General features: G+C 32.0%; 1 protein-coding gene across 1 annotated transcript in view; it reads left to right on the top strand.

The window, feature by feature from the left end:
- CCDC171 (coiled-coil domain containing 171) overlaps positions 1-19870 on the top strand; it is a 317707-nt gene that overhangs the window by 213665 nt on the left and 84172 nt on the right. Inside the window, exons 22-23 of the mRNA XM_057724205.1 lie at positions 14417-14562; positions 16610-16664. Of these exons, the coding sequence (XP_057580188.1) occupies positions 14417-14562; positions 16610-16664 (201 nt within the window). The remainder of the gene's footprint in view (positions 1-14416; positions 14563-16609; positions 16665-19870) is intronic.

The following is a 19870-nucleotide window of genomic DNA, read 5'->3' as shown; positions in this document are numbered from 1 at the left end:
ATACTTTATGTAATATAAATATGCAATTTTATAATCTTATGACTTGTATTTGCTCAGTGGCTTATTTTATTATTAACTACAGAGGGGGTTCTCTTAATCTTATAAACCTCTGTTGTGGATTGTGGTTTCAGGAACTGTGTATAAATTTTGTTAGCATTTGCCCTTGAATTAGATATTATTTTCTCAGGCCTCTGCTAAATAATGTGCAGATAATATCTTACCTAATCATTAAGATAATTTTTGAGATAAATGTTATTATCCATAGTTTGCTGATAAGGAAACCAAGGCCCAGAGAATTTAACTAGTCCCACATCGCAGAGTTAGTAATTGGTGGAACAAGGACTGAACCCAGAGATGTTTATTGGTGATGATAATAGTAAGACTTTTCTCTGTGAGAAGTATCATTTCTTTTGAATGAACTATAACAGTGACCCCAATCATATACTTTAATTACAAGTATTACATGGTTAACCATGAAAATACTTTTATTTGTTGTTTCAGTGGGTCTATTTTTAAATTGGTAAAGAGTACATTATAACTTAAAGAGCTAATCAAAATTTATTTACTGTCTGAATGTGTTAGTTTTAGTTTTCATTAATCTGAGACTTAGTCACAGTTTTGTTTCAGAAATGTTTAATTTAGCTCACTTATAGTAACCAATTTTAGAATATTACATTTATAATGGAATGAGCATAAATTTAAATATCTCAGATTTTGGAAAAAGTTATCTAATTATATGTTTATATTTGTGACATGATTAGGTGACAATGTTTAATTCATTTTAGAGGTAATTTTACCCTAGTGTGGGGCTATATGTTCTAAATCATTATACCTTTCTATTTGTAGGAAACATTTAATTAAGCTCAAGTTTTATTTGGAAGTTTAGTAATATTTTACTGTTTCATAACTAATTTAACATGCTGTTTCAGAAAACACCAGTGTTTACTAATCTAAAAATTAGCATTTTATTTTAGTATTTTCACAATTAAAGAGTTACTTAATGAATGACTTTGTAGTGCTTTGATCTTATGGAATGCTGTCAAGTATTATTTTCTATGTTTTAATTCCAGAAAAATATATAAGGTAGTATTAACCTCTATAAAATTAAAATGCCTGAAACAATAAAGAGTAAAACATATTTGTCAGTTTTGTCTTCTGATAACAGAAACCTTGCCAAATTCCAAAATGTTGTTAGGGAAGTATATGTACTTTATAAGGATTATTGTTAAGAGTACCAACAGGGAAAATCACTATGATAGATGAAACAGGAAACACCTTTGTAGTGGTTTCATCTTATTTCAGGAGTAAAGGCAGAGTATCTAAGTGGACCAGAATCATCAAGCACACTTCTGTGGTGGAAATAGAATTCATTTGTTTTTCTTATCTAAATCCTGTGACACAGAACAGTCCTTGTGGAATTTAGAAAATCATTTGTCTGTAAGGAATGTGGATTTAGGGCTTCTATGCTGTGTCATGGCTAAAAGTCTTAAAAAGAGGCAACATTAATTATGAAGGGGGTTTGACAAAATCCCCTGAGTCATATGGATAAGTATTATGATGTGACTGTTAGCTTAAGAAATACTAAGGCTCTTAGTGCTTATTCTCAGGAAGGCAAACAAATCATTGAAACCTTTTTCCCCAAGGGGTTGGATAAATGATAGTGATTAAATGTAACTGCATATTACATATATCTATATATGTATATAGATATTTTAACCATTCTATAGAGGATTATATAACTGAGTAATTTCCTACCCTTTGTTTAGTAGAGCACATTAAAAAAATCAATTTCAATTACTATTGTTATGATATCTTGTGTATAACTTTAAGATTTTGTGTTGAAAGCTGATCTTAAGAGAATTGTGTCAGTTGCATTTTTTAGTTAAAGTTTTATATTATGTTGAAAATAATGAAAACGTATTAAGACGAAAAGGAGTATTTCTGTTACCGTTTTGATGTATACTTTTCAAAAATTTAAATGTATATATTTACATATTAGTAATGTGTATATCATATATGTATTTTAAAATATAGTATCATGTTTTAGAGTGTTATAGTACCCCTTTTTAAAATTTAGAAATATATCATGGCCATTTAAAAATGTCAACAAATATGTTATTTTAAAAAATTTTTTATTTATTTGGTTGGGCAGGATCTTAGTCATGGCAGGTGGGCTACTTTGTTGTGGTTCATGGGCTCCTTCGTTGCAGCAGTGGGACTCCTTAGTTGTGGCATGTGAACTCTCACTTGCAGCATGCATGTGAGATCTAGTTCCCTGACCAGGGATCAAACCCAGGCCCCCTGCATTGGAAGTGCAGAGTCTTAACCACTGCGCCACCAGGGAAGTCCCAAATATAACTTATTTTTATAAGACAGGAAAGAAAGAGAACAAAGAATTGCTTAGACATATTTTCTCCTCATTAGATCTTTTAAAATGAAAAGTATTAATTAAAATATGCATATATAAGTTAGGGAAGTCTTTGGAAGAAAACTTTTTTTTAATGAATTATAGCTGTATAGATAAGTTTATTTTAATTTGTAGCATGCAAACTCAATATTTTTCTGTAAGATAGTGATATACATTTATCATATTTTTATACTGACAAAAATCAAATGACTTACTCTGGTTTTTAATATTTAATTATAATTAATTTCTTCTACTGATGATTTAGCTTAGAAACTGGTTTTCTAAAGTGTCTACAGATAATTTCATAGCTATATAAATTCTAGCATAAATTGCCACATGTGGGAATAGAACTGTATCAGTCAGTATACTGTGTGTAATGTTGTAGAAAGAAATGAGTTCCAAAATTTCAGTGACCTTACAACAAGTGACTTTTCACATGTCCCGCATACTCATCATGGATCAGCTGTGTTTCTGCTTCATGGCTTCCTCACTTTATGAATGAGGCTGGTAGAGCAGCCCCTATCTTGGACACTGTTGGCCTTGTAATAAATGTCTCTATATAGGACATTGCTGTCTTGTGTCTGCTAGAAAGTGACATTATTTTAAATTCTGCCCATATTTCATTGGCCAAAGAAAGTAACTTGGGCATTCTTGATTCTGACAGGACAGGGAATATATAATCTTTCCAGAAGAGGCACCATCAATTACATGGTCAAGCTAGATATCAGCGAGACAGGAGAGTATGCTTTCCCCTCAGGGAAGTGGAACAAATGCATTACTCTACAATGACTAATTTTTTAAACTTTATAAAATACATAAAAGATAAAGAATCTGTTTTCTAGTTAGCCATATTGACCAAATTTTGTATAATTTTACATTTTAACATCTGTAACTGTTTTCCCCTAGTTTGTTAAGAGGTTTGAAAACAGGGCGCTGTATGTCTAGTTGGCACTTTTTTCTCTTGCTATAGAGTTCTTATTATTATGAAAAGATTGTTCAGCGTGTTATTCTGTTCTTCTTTAAATAAACTTGAATGTTCTAGGCTATTAAGACTCTGTTAACCATGTTTCATGAAGCATTTTCTAGGCTCGAGAAGCCTTAGGCTTGGCATTTCAAGGAGTCACCACTAGATGGTGATCTCGCTCATTTAGAAGGATAGGACAGCTGTATTTTTCTTCAGGTGAATGGGTTGGTTTCAGAGGGGCCAGAAACGTAAACCTTACTAATGTAACGGGAAGATCTTTATAATCAAAATGGTATTATTTATTGAGCATGTATATATACATGTGTGTACACGCGTATATCCTCACACAGGAAAATTCCATTTGAAGCAAAGCTACAAAATAATGTTTTGCTATATTAAATTACTTCCTACAAATATATATATTTCCAGCTCTTACTCCCCAAACAGAGACACAAGTTTTCCTAAGCACAGTTTCTCAAGAAATTGTACTGAGGCTTAGATCCATCTGACTGCTTTTTCCTAATACTTTGTTTGAATTTACTAACTGTTGCTAAAACTGTGGTTGTTTTAGATGTGAGCCTTCATCTTTGTTTTAGCAACCTATGTGTTACTCAGCCTCAGTCTCTTTTTCTGTAATCAGTAGGAGTGAAGAGGGATTAAACTTTTTATATTTCATTTAGATATGTTAAAAATTAACTTTTGTGTTTCATTTATCACAGAATGGGAAAGCTGGTACCCACCCTTTTAGTTATTTAGAAACCTTGCTTAATGATTATTGCCAGTGGTTACTTTGTTCTAACCTTTTTTCCCCAAAATAACTCAATATAATAACCAATTTGTTATTGGTAAAAATCTAAAAAAAATCTTTGAAACTATAGACCAAATAGTGTAGTTCTCCTTAAAGAATTGTTAAGTTCAGTTGTTAATCCACTTTTTGGTACTCCTAAAATAATAGATTCTTTTCATCATACATTTCTGCTATGATTCAAAGCTTATATCATATGATTCAAAAAACATATAGGATTTCATGTAGTTATTAGTAGAAACAGAAAATATATGGCCAGGGTGCTGCATTTATATAAAGTAAATATTTAATATATACTCTCTGCTTGAGTAGTGTAAAAGTGAATTTGAGATAATACTCTTTAGCATACTAAGGAAAATGATCTGTCACAAACCAGTTCTAAAATCCCTTTTTATCTAGTATATCACTGAATCTTGATTCTCAAAGGCAAAATCTTATTAAAACTTCATTAGAGTCCAACTGAAGATGTAAATGAGTGGTTGCAGTATGGCCAGAATGATCCCTTGTATTCATTCTAATTTGGCAATTACAGTTTGTGTATATGATCACTGAGACAGAGAGTAGAGAATGCTGCTGCATGGCTGGGAATGACACAAAAGCTCCTAGTGAACAATAAAGCAAATTCTGGTTGAAAGAAGGTTGGGAGTTCACCAATTCAAGTGTTTCCCCCAAGGTATTTTGATGCAACTCTATGGAGTAATTATAAAAATCATTTGCAAGGAAAAGTCTAGTTTTCTGATTGTATCTGGCCTATATGTTCTTTTCTTGTCTTTTCTCCTGCCATTCTCAATAGCTCCTTATCTTCAGCCATAAGTTACTTCTTGGATCTCTCAGAACATGCCATTTTATTCTGCTGAGATTGTTCTTCGCAACACTGGTCACCTAGCTTTAATACAAGCTGCTGTTTAAACTACATCTTCCTAGATAGGAAGTCATTTCCAAGAGGAGTATAGTATATTCTTTGTAATTATTAATTTACTTATCATACTGCTGGTTTCAAACTCTGGCTCTGTGTAATCTAGGCAAGTTACATGAACTCTGTGCCTCAGTTTCCTCATTTGTAAAAATGGGAATAACAGTAGTATTTACCTCATAGAGTTGTTATGAGGACTAATTGTGTTAATGTCTGGCATGAGGTAAGAATTCTGGAAGTGTTAGCTATTATTATCATTACTGCTGCTACTACTACTGTTTACGGCTTTGGCATGGGTAGGCATACAATTAAATGTATCTTGAATGAACAAATAAATACAGTAGAGTCACATCCTACGTTGAGGTTAGGTTTAGGATCAGCCTGTAAGGCAAAAATCTTGTATAGTCAAAAATACCTTTAAGAATCTCTTTGGGAAAGCTAACGGAATATTTGAAATTCTTAGTGGAAAAATGGTTAAGCCATTTCATTTCTTAATCCCTTTCAGTCTACCCAATTCAATAAACTGTTCGTATTTGTTTTCTGTTTCTTTAAAAAGTCTTTTACGGAGGGGCTAAACTAGAGATGCGATATTCTAGACAAACGCAAAACAACCAGGTTTTCTTCCATGTTGGACTATGTAACCATTTCTTTAATTGGACACCAAATGAGGAGATTGCTTTACATTCAAGGGCCAAGTTAGATGAAGGTACATTTTTTACACAGGAGAATCACTCTCACTTTTACCTCCTAGTTAGAGTATTTGCCGTGGTAGAGGTATTTTGGGCAGTGAGGGCAACCGGGTGAAACAGCGGGTTTTATTGTAGTTGCTGTTTGCTTTGTTTGTGTCACCTGCCACAGGCTTGCTGTGGATAAACATTTATGACTTGGAGGAGCATCAGAACTGTGCTATCTGAATTGTTGATCTGCATCTCTCTTTCAGTTCCCTTCCTTTTCCCCATCTTCTCTCCCTTATCCTTTTCAGAGTAAGTATAATGCGGTGCTTTTAAGTCAAATGCAACTCAACTTTTATATATTAGATTAAAAAGTTTCAGTACTAATTACTAATTCTTCTGTTACTATAACATAATGTAGTCTGTATGGTGGCAGTTCTTTAAGGGTGGTATTTTAAGATTAAATTAGGCACATAGATGACTTTTTACATAGGAGTTAAAAATCCCCTTAATGGGAGGATTTAGATACAAGTGCTATTATAGAGCTTAATATACTGTTGTGATAGCATGGAGTTCCTTTAATAAATATTTTAAAAGTTGAGCTTATACTAGGAAACCAAATTTCAAGATCTGTAGGGAAAATTCATTGCTGTTGCTAACTTATAAAGGTAAGAGACATAAAGAATTCCTTTGTTTTATGAAAGCTTAAAAAAAAAGCAGCAGCCCAATGTGGTCTTGAATTATATAAAATTCTGTACTGCAGTGGCATGCTGTGAAATTCATCCTTACTATGCAAATATTTTTTATTTCATTAGTACATTTAGTAAGTGATGACAGTGATGCTACTTTCACACAGGGAATCTTGAATTGTGCATGCTTTGATTTTTGATGTTGAAGCGGTGCCGTTGTGTAACACTAACTCCTTATTGGAGTTGATTTCAATATAAATAGAAAGCAGCCATTTGAATAGATTGAAATACCTTACTGACCTTACCAAGAACTTGATACATAGATGAAATACTAGTTTTATATTTCCATGGGGATTTCCCATTTATTGGATTTTATGGAAAATCTGGAGAGATGGTTACTAATATTGTGGTGCAGGATAAAGAATAAGGTTTTAGACACAGAGAACAGAGTACCGATTACCAGAGGAGAAGGGAGGTAGGGGAGGATGAAATGGGTAAAGGGGGTCAACTGTATGGTGATGGATGGAAACAGAACTCTGGGCAGTGAGCATGCTGAAGTGTATATGCACGTCTTCATAAAATGTTATACACGTGAAACGTATGATGTTATAAGCCATTGTTACCTCAGTTTAAAAAAGAGTAAGGGGTTAGATTTAGAAGACTTTGGCTCACATTTGGAAGTTAACCCAGTTAGTAGTTACATGACCTTGGGAACATTACTTAACTTCTCTGATTCTTAGTTTCCTTGCATGTAAAATAGGAATAATACAATCCATCTTGCTGGACTATGAAGAATCAGTTGAGTTAATGTAACTATGAAATGCTTATATGATGACAATAATGTGGTTCAGTTGTCACTCAAGTTATCCCCACCCTCCCCACCCCCGATTTGGGAAAAATAAGTTAAAATATTTATTGAACACTTACAACATGACAGGCATGGTTCAAGAACAGGCCTAGTGCCTTCATACAAAGGTGTAATGCTCTGGATCGGGAAATGTAGGAAGTGTTTGTGGTTCAGAATTTTCCCTGTGAATATACCTCCAAAATTAAGATAGAAATCAGTGGTGAAATACTTAATACAAAAAATTTCACCTGATGAATACATTTTTTAAAGAAAAAACTCAGACTTTGTTTTATCTACATTTAAATCTAAAAATAACCTGTTCATTTTTCTAATTTAAACTTGACCTTCAGATTCTCTTAAATAATTGATTTTTACTCAGCTGATATTGAATTTACTTTTATTAATATTATTTAATATTTAACACTTAAGAATTGAAGATTGTTATTTAAATGTTATTTAAATTCTGTAGTACAACAAAAACATTAATGTGAGGACATTTAATTACTATATAGGATTATCTACCCTATTATTCAATTAAATCACAAAAAGAATTCTTGAAATTGAAAAATTCTCCCAATAATAAGTTCTTTTTATTTGAATGTCAGGAATTCAACTATATGAAGCCCTTTATAAATTATTCATATTTTCTCAATTCTTAGTACACATTTGTTTTAGGTAGTTCTCAAATGATTTAAAAACAGTATTTAAATTCTAAATGATACTTTTGCAACCTAATTCATAGCTTGATTCATTAAAAATATTGCCAGGGAATTCTGCAACTTTTTGGACCTCTACATAGCTAAGAATTGTCCGCTGGGTGAAGTTTTTAGAACCTGCTGAGTAGTCCGTAGCTGATAAAGTCTAACAGAAGGACTTACTGTGTTCCATCCCTTTATTTCTTAGCTGTTCACTGAAAGAACGTAGAGGTCGTGTTAGAGCTGATATTATTATAGCAGCATCATGGTGGTTGTCACCTGCAGCTGGTTTCTGTCTCCTAAGGGCTGTAGTGCAGCCGAATGCAGTTTGTTTTATACTCTAAGAAAACATTACTGCCACATTACTGCTTACATGCCACGTGTCATAATAAATCTAGCTGCCACTTGTCTGTTCTGTACTTTTCTGAGTGTATTTTCCAGTTGAGAGGGATCTCATGATTCTCTGTATTATCCTGCTTTTTTTGTCATTTAAAATGTCTTTTAACTATTTCTCTCCCAGTTTACCTCATTATCATCTAACATATTTAGTCTGCCAGAGTTTTGTAGTACCTATGTGAGGCTTGGAACAAACAGCGTTAAATGTGTTTTGAACACTTTTATGAGGTTCCTTTTCTTTCCACTATATTTTACTATTGATCACTTTCAGTTAGTTTACTGGGAAGGATTAACTTTTTTCCTTTTATATTGATGGAATTTAGGAGGACGTTTTCAAAGGAACATGTGAGAATGTGGTGCCAATAATCATAAAGCATATAGCAAAATCTTATAGCATACTTTGTAATTTTAAAGGTGAATTTTCATTGCTCGTCTGTTCCATTTTTTGGTAATCATCTACCATATGGCCTATTTATAAAAGTGACTGATTTTACACTTTTTTTGTTAGTTATTTTATCTTTTTCAAGTGTGATAGAAATAGTTATTTTAGACAATTTATGTGTGTTTATATATGTGCATATATATGAACGATTATGTAGAAATAATACAGAAACCTGTAAGTTGCCACATATAGGTGGGGATTTAAAGAAGTCTTTGTAATGCCACTATATGTAGAAGTGTAAGTATTGCATTAACTATGCATATTAAATTTATGTAGCCTTTTACAGTTTATAGGACACTTTCACATCTGTTGTCTTACTAGACGTGTGAGTTCTAACAAGGGCTGTCATTTGTTCAACCCCAAAGTGGGTAAGTTATTGGATCTTTAGCTTTGGTTTATCAATATCCCCTATGTTTTGCATAGGATTATTATTAGAGAATAGTAAAAGATAATGTCCTTAACAAGATAACTTAAAATTGCAGAACTTTTAATTCATATTATCCATATAAAATATAGAATACCGAAACTGAAATTTATTCCTATATTAATTTTATCACATATCAGCATCTTTTACTATTGTATATTTATTGTAAATTTCTAATTGCTTATTTCACAGATTCTCAAGCTTTATTATAAAATGTCATTTTTAGTTTCATCCCTAACTTGTGTACCCAATTGTAAATTTGGTGGTTGTATCATTTTAAATTTATACTTTCTGTGGCAGCCTGCGTAGTTTCACCCCACCCAGCAGCTACTAGTTCTTGATTAATATAATTTTCTAGTTGTCACATTATATTGGTAGGGCTGAAGACAGTGTCATTTCCTTTTCCAACATTAGTTTTAGTGCCCTGAGATGTTTTTCTCAATTTACCACAATCTAGGAATGTTTATTCGAAAGTTACAGTCAGACAGTAGTAAAATTTTAGAAAAAAATCTTACAGATTTTTTTTCTTAAACTAGGAAATGTAGCTTAGTTCTTTATAACACTTGTGTTGTTGTCTTGTCTTACATTTTTTATGACTAACTTTTATACCAGATTGAATAAGCCATTAGCTTTTGGTCTGTAGGAATGTGGATCCGTAGATATTTCCCATTAGACAAAATCTGTAAAAGTGATATCTCTTGGGGCTTGGTCTTCCTAGCTGACTTAATGGTCTAAAGCAGCGCAGTACTTATACCCTTTTGAGAAAGAACTGTGTTGGATGATTCCCTTAACATCCAGAAATAATAATTGGAGAGTTGTACACACTCTTTCAGGGAATGTTAACTTTTGTATTAAATACCACATTTATTAATCAAATATTCTGATTCAGGGAATTCATGTTATAAATTTTATAGTTTTGAAACTATTACTGAACAAACTTATAAACCTTGTATATCTTGTGTCATTTAAAATTGGAGCTTGCTGTGAAATAATGAGACATACTATATTTAGGTTGCCATATTGTTTTGATAAAGTTTTTTTTCTTTTTTAAAGAACTTTGCTTCAAAAAAGACCTCCATTGGTGATGGTTGCATAGCTTTGTGAATATAATTGTACACTTTAAAGTGTGAATTATGTGGTATCTGAATTATATCTCAATAAAGCTGTTATTAAAAAAATTTCACTGTACAAAATGTTTTCATAGGTGCAAAGTAATAGAATTTTAATTTATAGTCACAATTTTTAAAAATTGTTAACCTTAATAAATGTTTAAAGCTTTAGAAATATGAAATTATGTATGACTTCAGAAAATAATTTGTGTTCTTATTCAGTAGTAGCACATGTTTATTATAGAAACTTCAGAAACTATAGAGAAGAAAACAGATATTTTAAAAATGTGTGGGTATTTTTGTGTGTGGGGGGGTATTTTAATATTTGCATCTATCCTATATTCTGTCCCCAAGCTTTCTCTGCACTTAACTACTTCCTTGGTATCCATGCTTTTCCTACCAGCTTTCATTAGTAGTACATAGCTTTTCATGACCATCTTAGGAAGAAAACAACCAGATGTAAAAATATAAGTGCAGTTTAGTGAAAGCATTGGCTTTTTTTCCTGGACTGTGAGGGGTGTACATGAGCGATGACATCGTTAACTTAAAAGAAATGCAACAAATATCTTGCAGAATAACTTCTGAAATATAGTAAGCTTGGGATTTTGTTGTAAAAATTTGCTTTAAAACATTTTGGATTTAAAGTGAAAACTCGGAATGTTTGATAAATAATAACATGGCATTGGTTCTTGTATAGGTGATATATTTTCTCTTAAACTTCCGTTATCATATTTAGCATTAACTTTCTAACAGCTGAAATTGTTCACAACATAGTTTAAAGATAAATGCAGTATCAGGCTTTGATTTTTTTTTTTTTTTGGTAAAAGTTAAGACCTGAGTACAAAATGAGGGCTGTGTTGTGGATTAAGTGAAATATCTCAAGGCTGTGCTGTTCTGATAACTGAACCTGAAGTGACCTTTCTCAGACACAATTACAGAGCTGTATGTTTTTCCTTTAATTTCATCAGGGGTTTAATTAGTATACAAATAAAACTTCCCTTATCTTCCTTTCTACCTAATTGGCTTGTCTTCGCTTATATATGAAGAATGTGAAAGTGGGCTGTAATTAGGGTGACCGTGTTAACCTTTTTTCCTCAAGTGTACTGTTGCCTAAAGGCCTCAAGGCCTAAAAACAGTGCTTTGGATTATTGCTCTGCAATCACTATGGTTGTCCCATAGGTTTTCTCATGAGCAGAAGGGCTTTGGGTGCTGCAGGTTCCCACTGCTTAACAGGATCTTCATTCTTCTCCCCACTAAATGTTTATTGATTATCTTGCTGTTCCAGGCTCAGCCTCCAACAACTTAATATCAGGTGACAGTCAGGAGAGTTCTCCAAGTAATTAGAGTTGAGCATTGGGGGAACAATTAGGAGCAGAGTTATTAAACTTGATTTATCCTATTCTCTCCTGAACAGTTTCTTGGATATCAGAACATCACACTTTCACAATCTACCCTGGTTGAGAAATTAGTGGCTAACCTGCTGCTTATCATTGTTGCCTTGCTGCCCAGAGGCACACCCTCTTGGTTTCAGCCCTTCTGTTGGAAATATTAGAGTCCATAAAGTTTATCATGGGTTTTAATTAGATAAATCTGAACAGGAGAAAAGAAAAACTGAAGTTAAAATTTTATATGTGTCTATAATATATATTATATATGGTATAGGTATGTGCGTATATATACGTGGTATACCACGTATATATACACACATATGAATTTTTTTTTTTAAAGCTTAGTGTTAGGATTTTTAAGGATTCTACTTTTGTCATCAAAGACAAAAATGTAAATATTGAAGAAAAGACATATTACTGAATCACTTTTTATGTCTTGGTGTTTTGCATATGTCACCATGAACCTTAGGACTCATTGATGTATACAGATTCCATTGTGATGTTCCTCAGTTTTTTAAAATGAGAATTCTGTGTCCATGAGTTATATAACTATGATTATTCTTTTTTCAAAAACTATCATCTCTTCATTTTTACACTAAGGAAGTATGATCCATACACATCACCTTATTTATCCCATTTTTTGTTTGTTGTCTGTAATTTCAGTCATAGAGTAGGCTATTCAGCTGTACCTCTGAAACAGTGCAAATTTTAGGAGAGTTTGGTGGCTCCCTGCCATTGCCCCCGAGAGAAGGAGATGAAAGCCGGTGGAAACTGGAAGATTTAGATATATAGTGGAGATTCTAATTCTATGAGTTATATGTTCTTTGAAAGGATATCATAGAATTGCTGAAAAGTCAAGTGTGGTTTTATAGTGATTTTAGGTCATGGGTTTTCTCAGATTGGACCAGTGAGCTTCGCTCTGGACAAGGCTGGAATCAATATCTTGAACATCCCTCACAAATATACACCTCTGGTCATAACCATTACTGAGCAAGAGAATTTGAATGGATTGGCACATTCTATTATTTCTGTTGGAGAAAGAACTCAGGCTTCATATGTAACTGGTGATAGATCATTAATTTTATCTTCACATCTGAAAAATAGCATTTTTTATTACCTAAAAGATGTTAGAAATATTGGCTTTAAAAGGACTCAAATGAGTTTTATTTTTTTAAAGAAAGAAATCTCATGATACTTCAGTGCCTTTAAATATCTTAACATTGGCACAAAATAAGTAGGTTTAGCACAGCCTTTCAGATTTCTTCTTTGTTATCTTTTGAAAGATCTGTTAATACTAAAGATTTTAAATAAAACATAATATCTAAGAAGTAATCACAGTTTGCTTATTGTTAGTTTTTTGACTTGTATTTGTCTGACAGTAACTTGACTATTTGAAAAGTGAATTAATGAATTAAATTTCTTTTAGCATTTAAAAATACCAGGTTTTGCTTTCGATTCATAATGTTTAGAGTGAATTCATTGTTTTAGCTCCATGCAGGCAGCTTGAGTTTTTTTATATTACTTATTGTGAGTGCATTAAAATAATACTATTAGAAGAGTTTTAAACATGAAATTATTGCATTTTGGTTGTTCTTTACTGGGTATTTAGAGCAAGTTTGTGAATGTTAATGTGTGGCCACACTCTTAGAAAGGAGAAAGAATATTATGTGCATGCAATCAATTTTTTAACTCACTGTCCAACAAAATTGAAAAACTGGTTGGTAAGCTCATACTCTAGAAATTTCATGGGCAAAGGAATGAGCAGATTTTTAGTGCTAAGAGATCCTCTAATCCCTATATTATTTTACATCCCAGAATTTAAAATAAGAAAATACTCCTTTAACTTATGAGTTTCTGAGTCTAAGACCTTTAGCCTTAAAGTTCCAAGATGAAGTTGTACTCTTGTATCTTGAAATTTTTGTGCTAAGTGAATATTTCAGATTAAAGTACATAGCAAATATCAATCAATAAATTTTGTACTTCTCTGACTAGGAAAATATTTATGGAACACAATTCCAAATGCAAGTATTGTTTATAGCTCTCTGTTGAAACATGTTGATCACGTTTGTATTATCTCTGACATGAGAGTTTTTTATGGGAAAAAAATGAATTTTATTTTGGAGTCCAGTGTGTTTGTTCACTGAGATGTGTGTAGCAACCTAACTGTTACAGATACACTTATAAAGATAGTAGTGGCGCTTTAAAATTTTGGGTCCCCCATTCTCCTACAGGTATACTAATCTACCTTTCTCCCTATCACACACACACTTTGGCATATGATAGTTCTTGCTTTAAATAGACTCTAAATTTCATATGCTTTTTCCATTGAAATCTTTATTTTTTATTATTAAAAGAAAATGCAACCTGAGGTTTTTAATAATAAGATATTTTTAGTAAGAATAGAATGTATTTGCCTTGCAGTATTTAAAAAAATAAGATAGAGTTGTATTTTGCAGCTAAACATTTTTTCAAAATCTTATCAGTTCTATCATTTCTAATTAGTAAGTATGTAAAATTTTTTGCAGAAAATTTGTTAAACCTTGATGTGTAATGACCCAAGTCTACTTCTCAGTCAGTCTGTATCTTTCTTTGTTTAATAGCCTATGGCATAAATTGAAGTTAATTATCAGGGCTGACAAGTAACTCTGTTTTCTGTCTGCTTGCAGAGTCTCTCCGAGGCAAAGATGGAGCTGAGAAGAAAAGATCAATCTCTGCGTCAGCTCAATAGACATCTTACCCAGCTGGAGCAGGACAAGCGTCGACTGGAGGAGAACATCCATGATGCAGAGAGTGCCCTCCGCATGGCAGCCAAGTGAGCATTTGGACCTTGGGGAGATCACTTAAAACAGACAAAAGATCAATTCTTACTTTCATGCTCTGGGTTTTAGCCCTGGATAATACAGTGTTAGAAAACAAAAGTACAGCTGTCTCTCTTTGAAATTCTCTGATATATCCTCAAAAAAGAAAATTCTTAACTCAACATACTAAATGTATATTTTATTGAGAAACCTTAGAAAGGAATAAGTTTCTATATAACCTCTAATGCTGTGTATTTTAGGCTCTGTTGTAGTCATATATGTTTGAAACCAGGTTCTCATTAACATGAGATGTAAGACTCTTTATTTTAAAGTTTTGAACAGTTTCTCCTGTCATATATTTCTCATCCCTTTCTGCTCCACTACCTCCCAAATTTTCTTCTGCATATATTATAATATACTAATTTGCAAGTCATATTTCCATAAAGAAACGTTAGTATATTATCAACGTGTGTATCGTAGCATCTTTTTAAGTGCAATAAAAACATATTGATCATGGAAAATTCATTTAATTTTATAGCTGTATATTCAAATATGTTAAATAGAGAAAAATATGCAGTTTTCAGAGTGGGCAACTATGTAAATATGATGAGAGTGTTTTTCCTTTTACCAGGTAATCAAGTTGACATACACTGTGAAGTTCAAATTGAACTGTTCTCTTGGGTATTTTTATTTGTTCCCCACATCAAATTTCATGGAGTACTTTAAGACAGTCCTTTTTACAACAGCATGGCTTAAAGAAAATCTATTTATGGATTAAAGAAACATCTAATTTTAATAAGCTCAGTGTTTTCTAAATTTGGAATTCTGGATTCTTGTACTTGCAAATACACACACAAATAGACGTCTGTGTATGTATGTGTATATATATATTTGCAAATATATAAATATAACTTTAAAATGTTTGGAGACAAACTGTTGTTAAGCATAACATAAGAAATATGAATGTAGTCTGTAAACTAGATCACAAAACGGGCAGTTTGCAATCCTAGTATATCCACAGCTTTGTCAGTGGGCTTGGGATATTGCTCACACTTAATGAAGAAATGAGTTTACACAATGCCACAGAACTGGCATGTTTGAATGCCTATCAATATATATTTGGAAAATTGTAAAGCTGTGTAACAGTGCACTACCATATTAGGTATATGTAATTGTCATTTTTCAAAAATGTAAGTTTCACTGAATCAGCTTTTTGCTGTCATTGTTCAGTCTCACTTTCCTCATGTCAAATGAGAAGCTTAGCATAGGTAATTTTTAGTGTGTCTCAGAGCATTAAGAATTCTAAGATTAATGAAAACAAGATTATTAAACCTCTAGATTCATATTGTGTCTTCAAAACACAATTCCTGGTAATTCAGGAATTTGTCAAGTCTGAGATCTGTGACCATGAGCACGTGTTCTTAACAACACTAAAGAAAGCTAATTTGAAGTTTAGAGAGCTAATTCATTATTTACAGTTTTCAATTTAGAATTCACCATTAAAATTTTGTCTTCAGCATTTTCATCCCACCTTTTAATTTCACCATGAAGGCTAAACTCAGTATACAAGGCTAGAAAAGAAAATAGTAAGTTTGCATATGTCTAGTCAAGGCCATAGAGGGTTTTTGTGTAATTATTATAGCACAAAAAAACCTATGAAGAAGGAAACATATTACTGTGCATAGTAGTAGGACCATTTACATCTCCACCACTAATATTTCTAAAGTCTTTTTCATTAGAAGCCAAAAGAATGCACCTTTAGCCTTTTCCGCACATTGCAAATCAGTAATGTGATTTTTTTCTTTATGTCTTTTTCACTCTTTTTTAACTTTGAAAATATCCTTAAGATTTTACCCCCTGTAATTTATAGCAGGCAATATAACTGAAGGTAAGAGTTAAATGTGGAAATATACTAGTGAATATGGTTAGGTTTTATACTTTTAGAAGGAGTACAATGAAAACCAACCCTTATTTTTAAATAATAGTGACTTACACTAAAATGTGTAACAGTTATAGTAAGACTTGGATTTTACTAATACCTAATCTTTATTTTGTTTCTAGAGACAAAGAATGTGTTGCTAATCATATGAGAGCAGTAGAAATTGTGCTTCATAAGGTACTATAATTTTTCTTCAATATTGTTCAAATTGTTTTATGATAGCAGTTCTAGTCATTAATTATATTAACTGCAAAGTACTTTAATTCATTTAATTCATCTTTAAAAATAAATTAACAAAAGGATCTTTTCAAATGACTGAAAATTTATATTGAACAATGCTATGTTGCATAACTTTTTTCAGAATGTACTTTAGGTACTTGATAAAACTATGAAAATAGTGGTTTCCTCAGACTGGTATAATTGTACTTGAGTTATTCATGGTCTTTGCTGAGTGAACCAGAGGTCATTAATATTCATATATGTCTCATAATGATAAAACGTTTGACCACACTGTCTAACCTCTCACCACTGTTAAACCTACTACCTAGGTACATATATTAATATATATAGAGAGATATAATGTATTGTATTTGGCAGTACTCATATACTTTAACCTAAGCAATAATGTTTTTCAAGTTGTAATTTACCTCCTTATAGGAATGTATTCTTAAAGTGGAAATTTAATATATTTAATAATAGTCTGTTGTTTTTAATTTGATTACTTCTGTATGATAAATTGACTTAATTTGTAGTGATGAGCAGCATAAGGAATTACAGTATTGCTAAAAACAATATATTAAGTATTGACTTAATACTGTATATTTTGTTAGCACTCCAGATTCAAAAATGTCTCATCATTTCATTACTTAAAAGTAGGGAAATGTTATTTATGTGTTTCTGTTATTGTTTAACAGACAATTTGTTGGAATAATGTAAATATCTAGTACTTTTAAGATATATGGAATTTATGAATGAATCATATTTAGAATAATTTTGTGAATCAAACTTTTTGTGCAGTATAGTTTTTAAATCACTTAAACTATCCTAAAAACTAATCCTGTTAAGGAAATACTAAATAACATCAACAAACTAATATTTAATACATTTTAACATTTTAAAAACACTGGGCCTCTCTATTCTTTGATATTGAAAGTGACTATAGCAAAAAGTAACTCACAGAAAGTATTCTGAAAAAAAATCTGTTACTCTGAGTGGTATTTTTTTAGCAATATTGTTTGAAACTATGATTTTTCTTCCTTCCCATTTAAAAAAATTTAGCCTGTCGATATAGTTTAAATATAATCACATCAAATCTGTATACACTAGAAATCTGAAATTTAGGTTTGTAGGAAAAGAAACATCTTTGGTTAGATTTTTTTGGTATGTGGTGAGACTTTGGATAGGAAAAATAAATTATGTCAGGTATATGGCATATCTTTTTATACCAGTTAATGTTTTCTTTGAAGTAAATTGTTTGCCATCTCCCCAGACAGAGGAAAGTAATGTTGGATAGCAGCTGTCTTGGGAATAGGCTTTGACATCAGATGAAAACCGTCCTCAGTGTGAAACCTTACCCTTTCATTATGAGAATGGCAGAATATGTGTTGTAAATACAATAAAGGCTGATTGCAACAGGACAGTTGTAACCATATAGCTCTTCATTTGCAGTTCTTTTGATTTTCATGTCATATGGAAAGAAAGATGTCTGCAGAATTGGCCTACAACCACTGTAGATTTACTTTTGCTATATGGCTTTCTGCCCCCTGCAGATGTAATATAGTTAGTTATTTTGAGTTATGTCTTTGGAAATTTCTATATGTATAGTGTTTTTTAAATGATCAATTACTTTTCAAGCTTGAAGTGAAATTTTAGAAAAGGCTAATTGATTATTGGGCTAGTTCTCTTTTCTTTGAAGTGTGGGTGAGAATGAATTGGTGATAAGGAAGAGACCCAGAGGGTCCCTCTAAAGCTCTCAGGGATGTGCAGCCCACCTGTCTTCAAGCCAGAGTTTGCAGGTTTATTTTTCTGGCCACTGTGGACTGTCCAGTGGCATTTCACTGTCTTGGAGAATCTAAGAGTAGTACAGAAGGAGGGTCCAGGCTCTTTCATGGTACAGTAAAAATAATTATGGTTACACCAAGCCCTTCAGCATAGTCCACTGTACATAGTCAAATGGTATAGCTATTCATATTTCTTAAGCACATATGTTTTCAAGGCATGTACCAGTTATTCTAGAATAAACTAAATTTCAACCTGCTGAATTGAATTTTAATGCTAACTTCTGACACAGTAATCAAATAAAAAGAACTTACTTTCATGTAGAAATTATTTTCTTGTACTTTAAAGAACTTAAACTAAAAATGTTTGTTTTTAGGAAAAGTGATAACTTTTTGGATATTTGTTAACTTTTAAATTTGACACATTACATTCAACTTTTCAAATCCTAAAACTGTATTATACATAGCAGTTGACTGCATATTATTTTTAAAATCCCATTTGGGACTGATACTTTAATAAAGAAGGCCAGCCATTTTTATTTAAAAAACATATACTTTTTTTTTTCAAAGAAATGAAGTTTTTTAAAAAACTACATTTAAATATATTTTACTTGTGGTTGTTTTAAATGTAGGCCATAAGTTAACTTTTTATTAAGAAACTTTTTTTGGGCTTATTTCAGGTTTGGGGGGTTAAGAAAAATAAGACAAAGAGAAAAACAAAATCATTACAACCTTTCATGAGGTACATTTTTTTAATATACACACTTCTCTGTCTGGTTAAATTCTGAACTACCTTTTGTATTTTTGAAAAAAACATAACTATTAAACTTAAAAAAAATCACCATTTAAACTATTTTAAAAATGTACAGTTCAGTGTCTTTCAGTATATTTACAGTGTTGTGCAACCATCACAACTACTAACTCCAGAATATTTTTATCAACCCCAAAAGAAACCCAATAGCCATTAAGCAGTCATTCCTATACCACCTTATCCCATTCTGCGGGTTGTCTTTTTACTTCTTTATTGGTGTTCTTTAATGAACAGAAGTTTTTAACTTTGATGAAGTCCAGTTTTTTTTTCTTTTGTTGCTCATGCGTTTGGTCTCATATCTAGGAATGCATTGCCAAATCCAAGGTCATGAAGATTTTCCCCTATGTTTTCTTCAAAGAGTTTTATAGTGTTAGTTCTCATATTTAGGTATTTGGTCCATATTGAGTTAATTTTTGTATATGGTGTGATGCCAGGATCCAGCTTCACTGTTTTCCATGGATATTCAGTCATCCCAGCACCATTTATTAAAAAGACTGTTCTTTCCCTTCATTCAGTAATCTTAGTACCCTTGGTGAAAATCAATTGACTATAGGATGAATTGGTTTATCGCTGGA

Source organism: Hippopotamus amphibius, chromosome 2 (assembly GCF_030028045.1).
Source record: "Hippopotamus amphibius kiboko isolate mHipAmp2 chromosome 2, mHipAmp2.hap2, whole genome shotgun sequence".
Taxonomy (NCBI): domain Eukaryota; kingdom Metazoa; phylum Chordata; class Mammalia; order Artiodactyla; family Hippopotamidae; genus Hippopotamus; species Hippopotamus amphibius.
The sequence above is the reverse complement of the archived record's forward strand: the minus strand, read 5'-3'. Positions and strand labels throughout refer to the sequence as shown.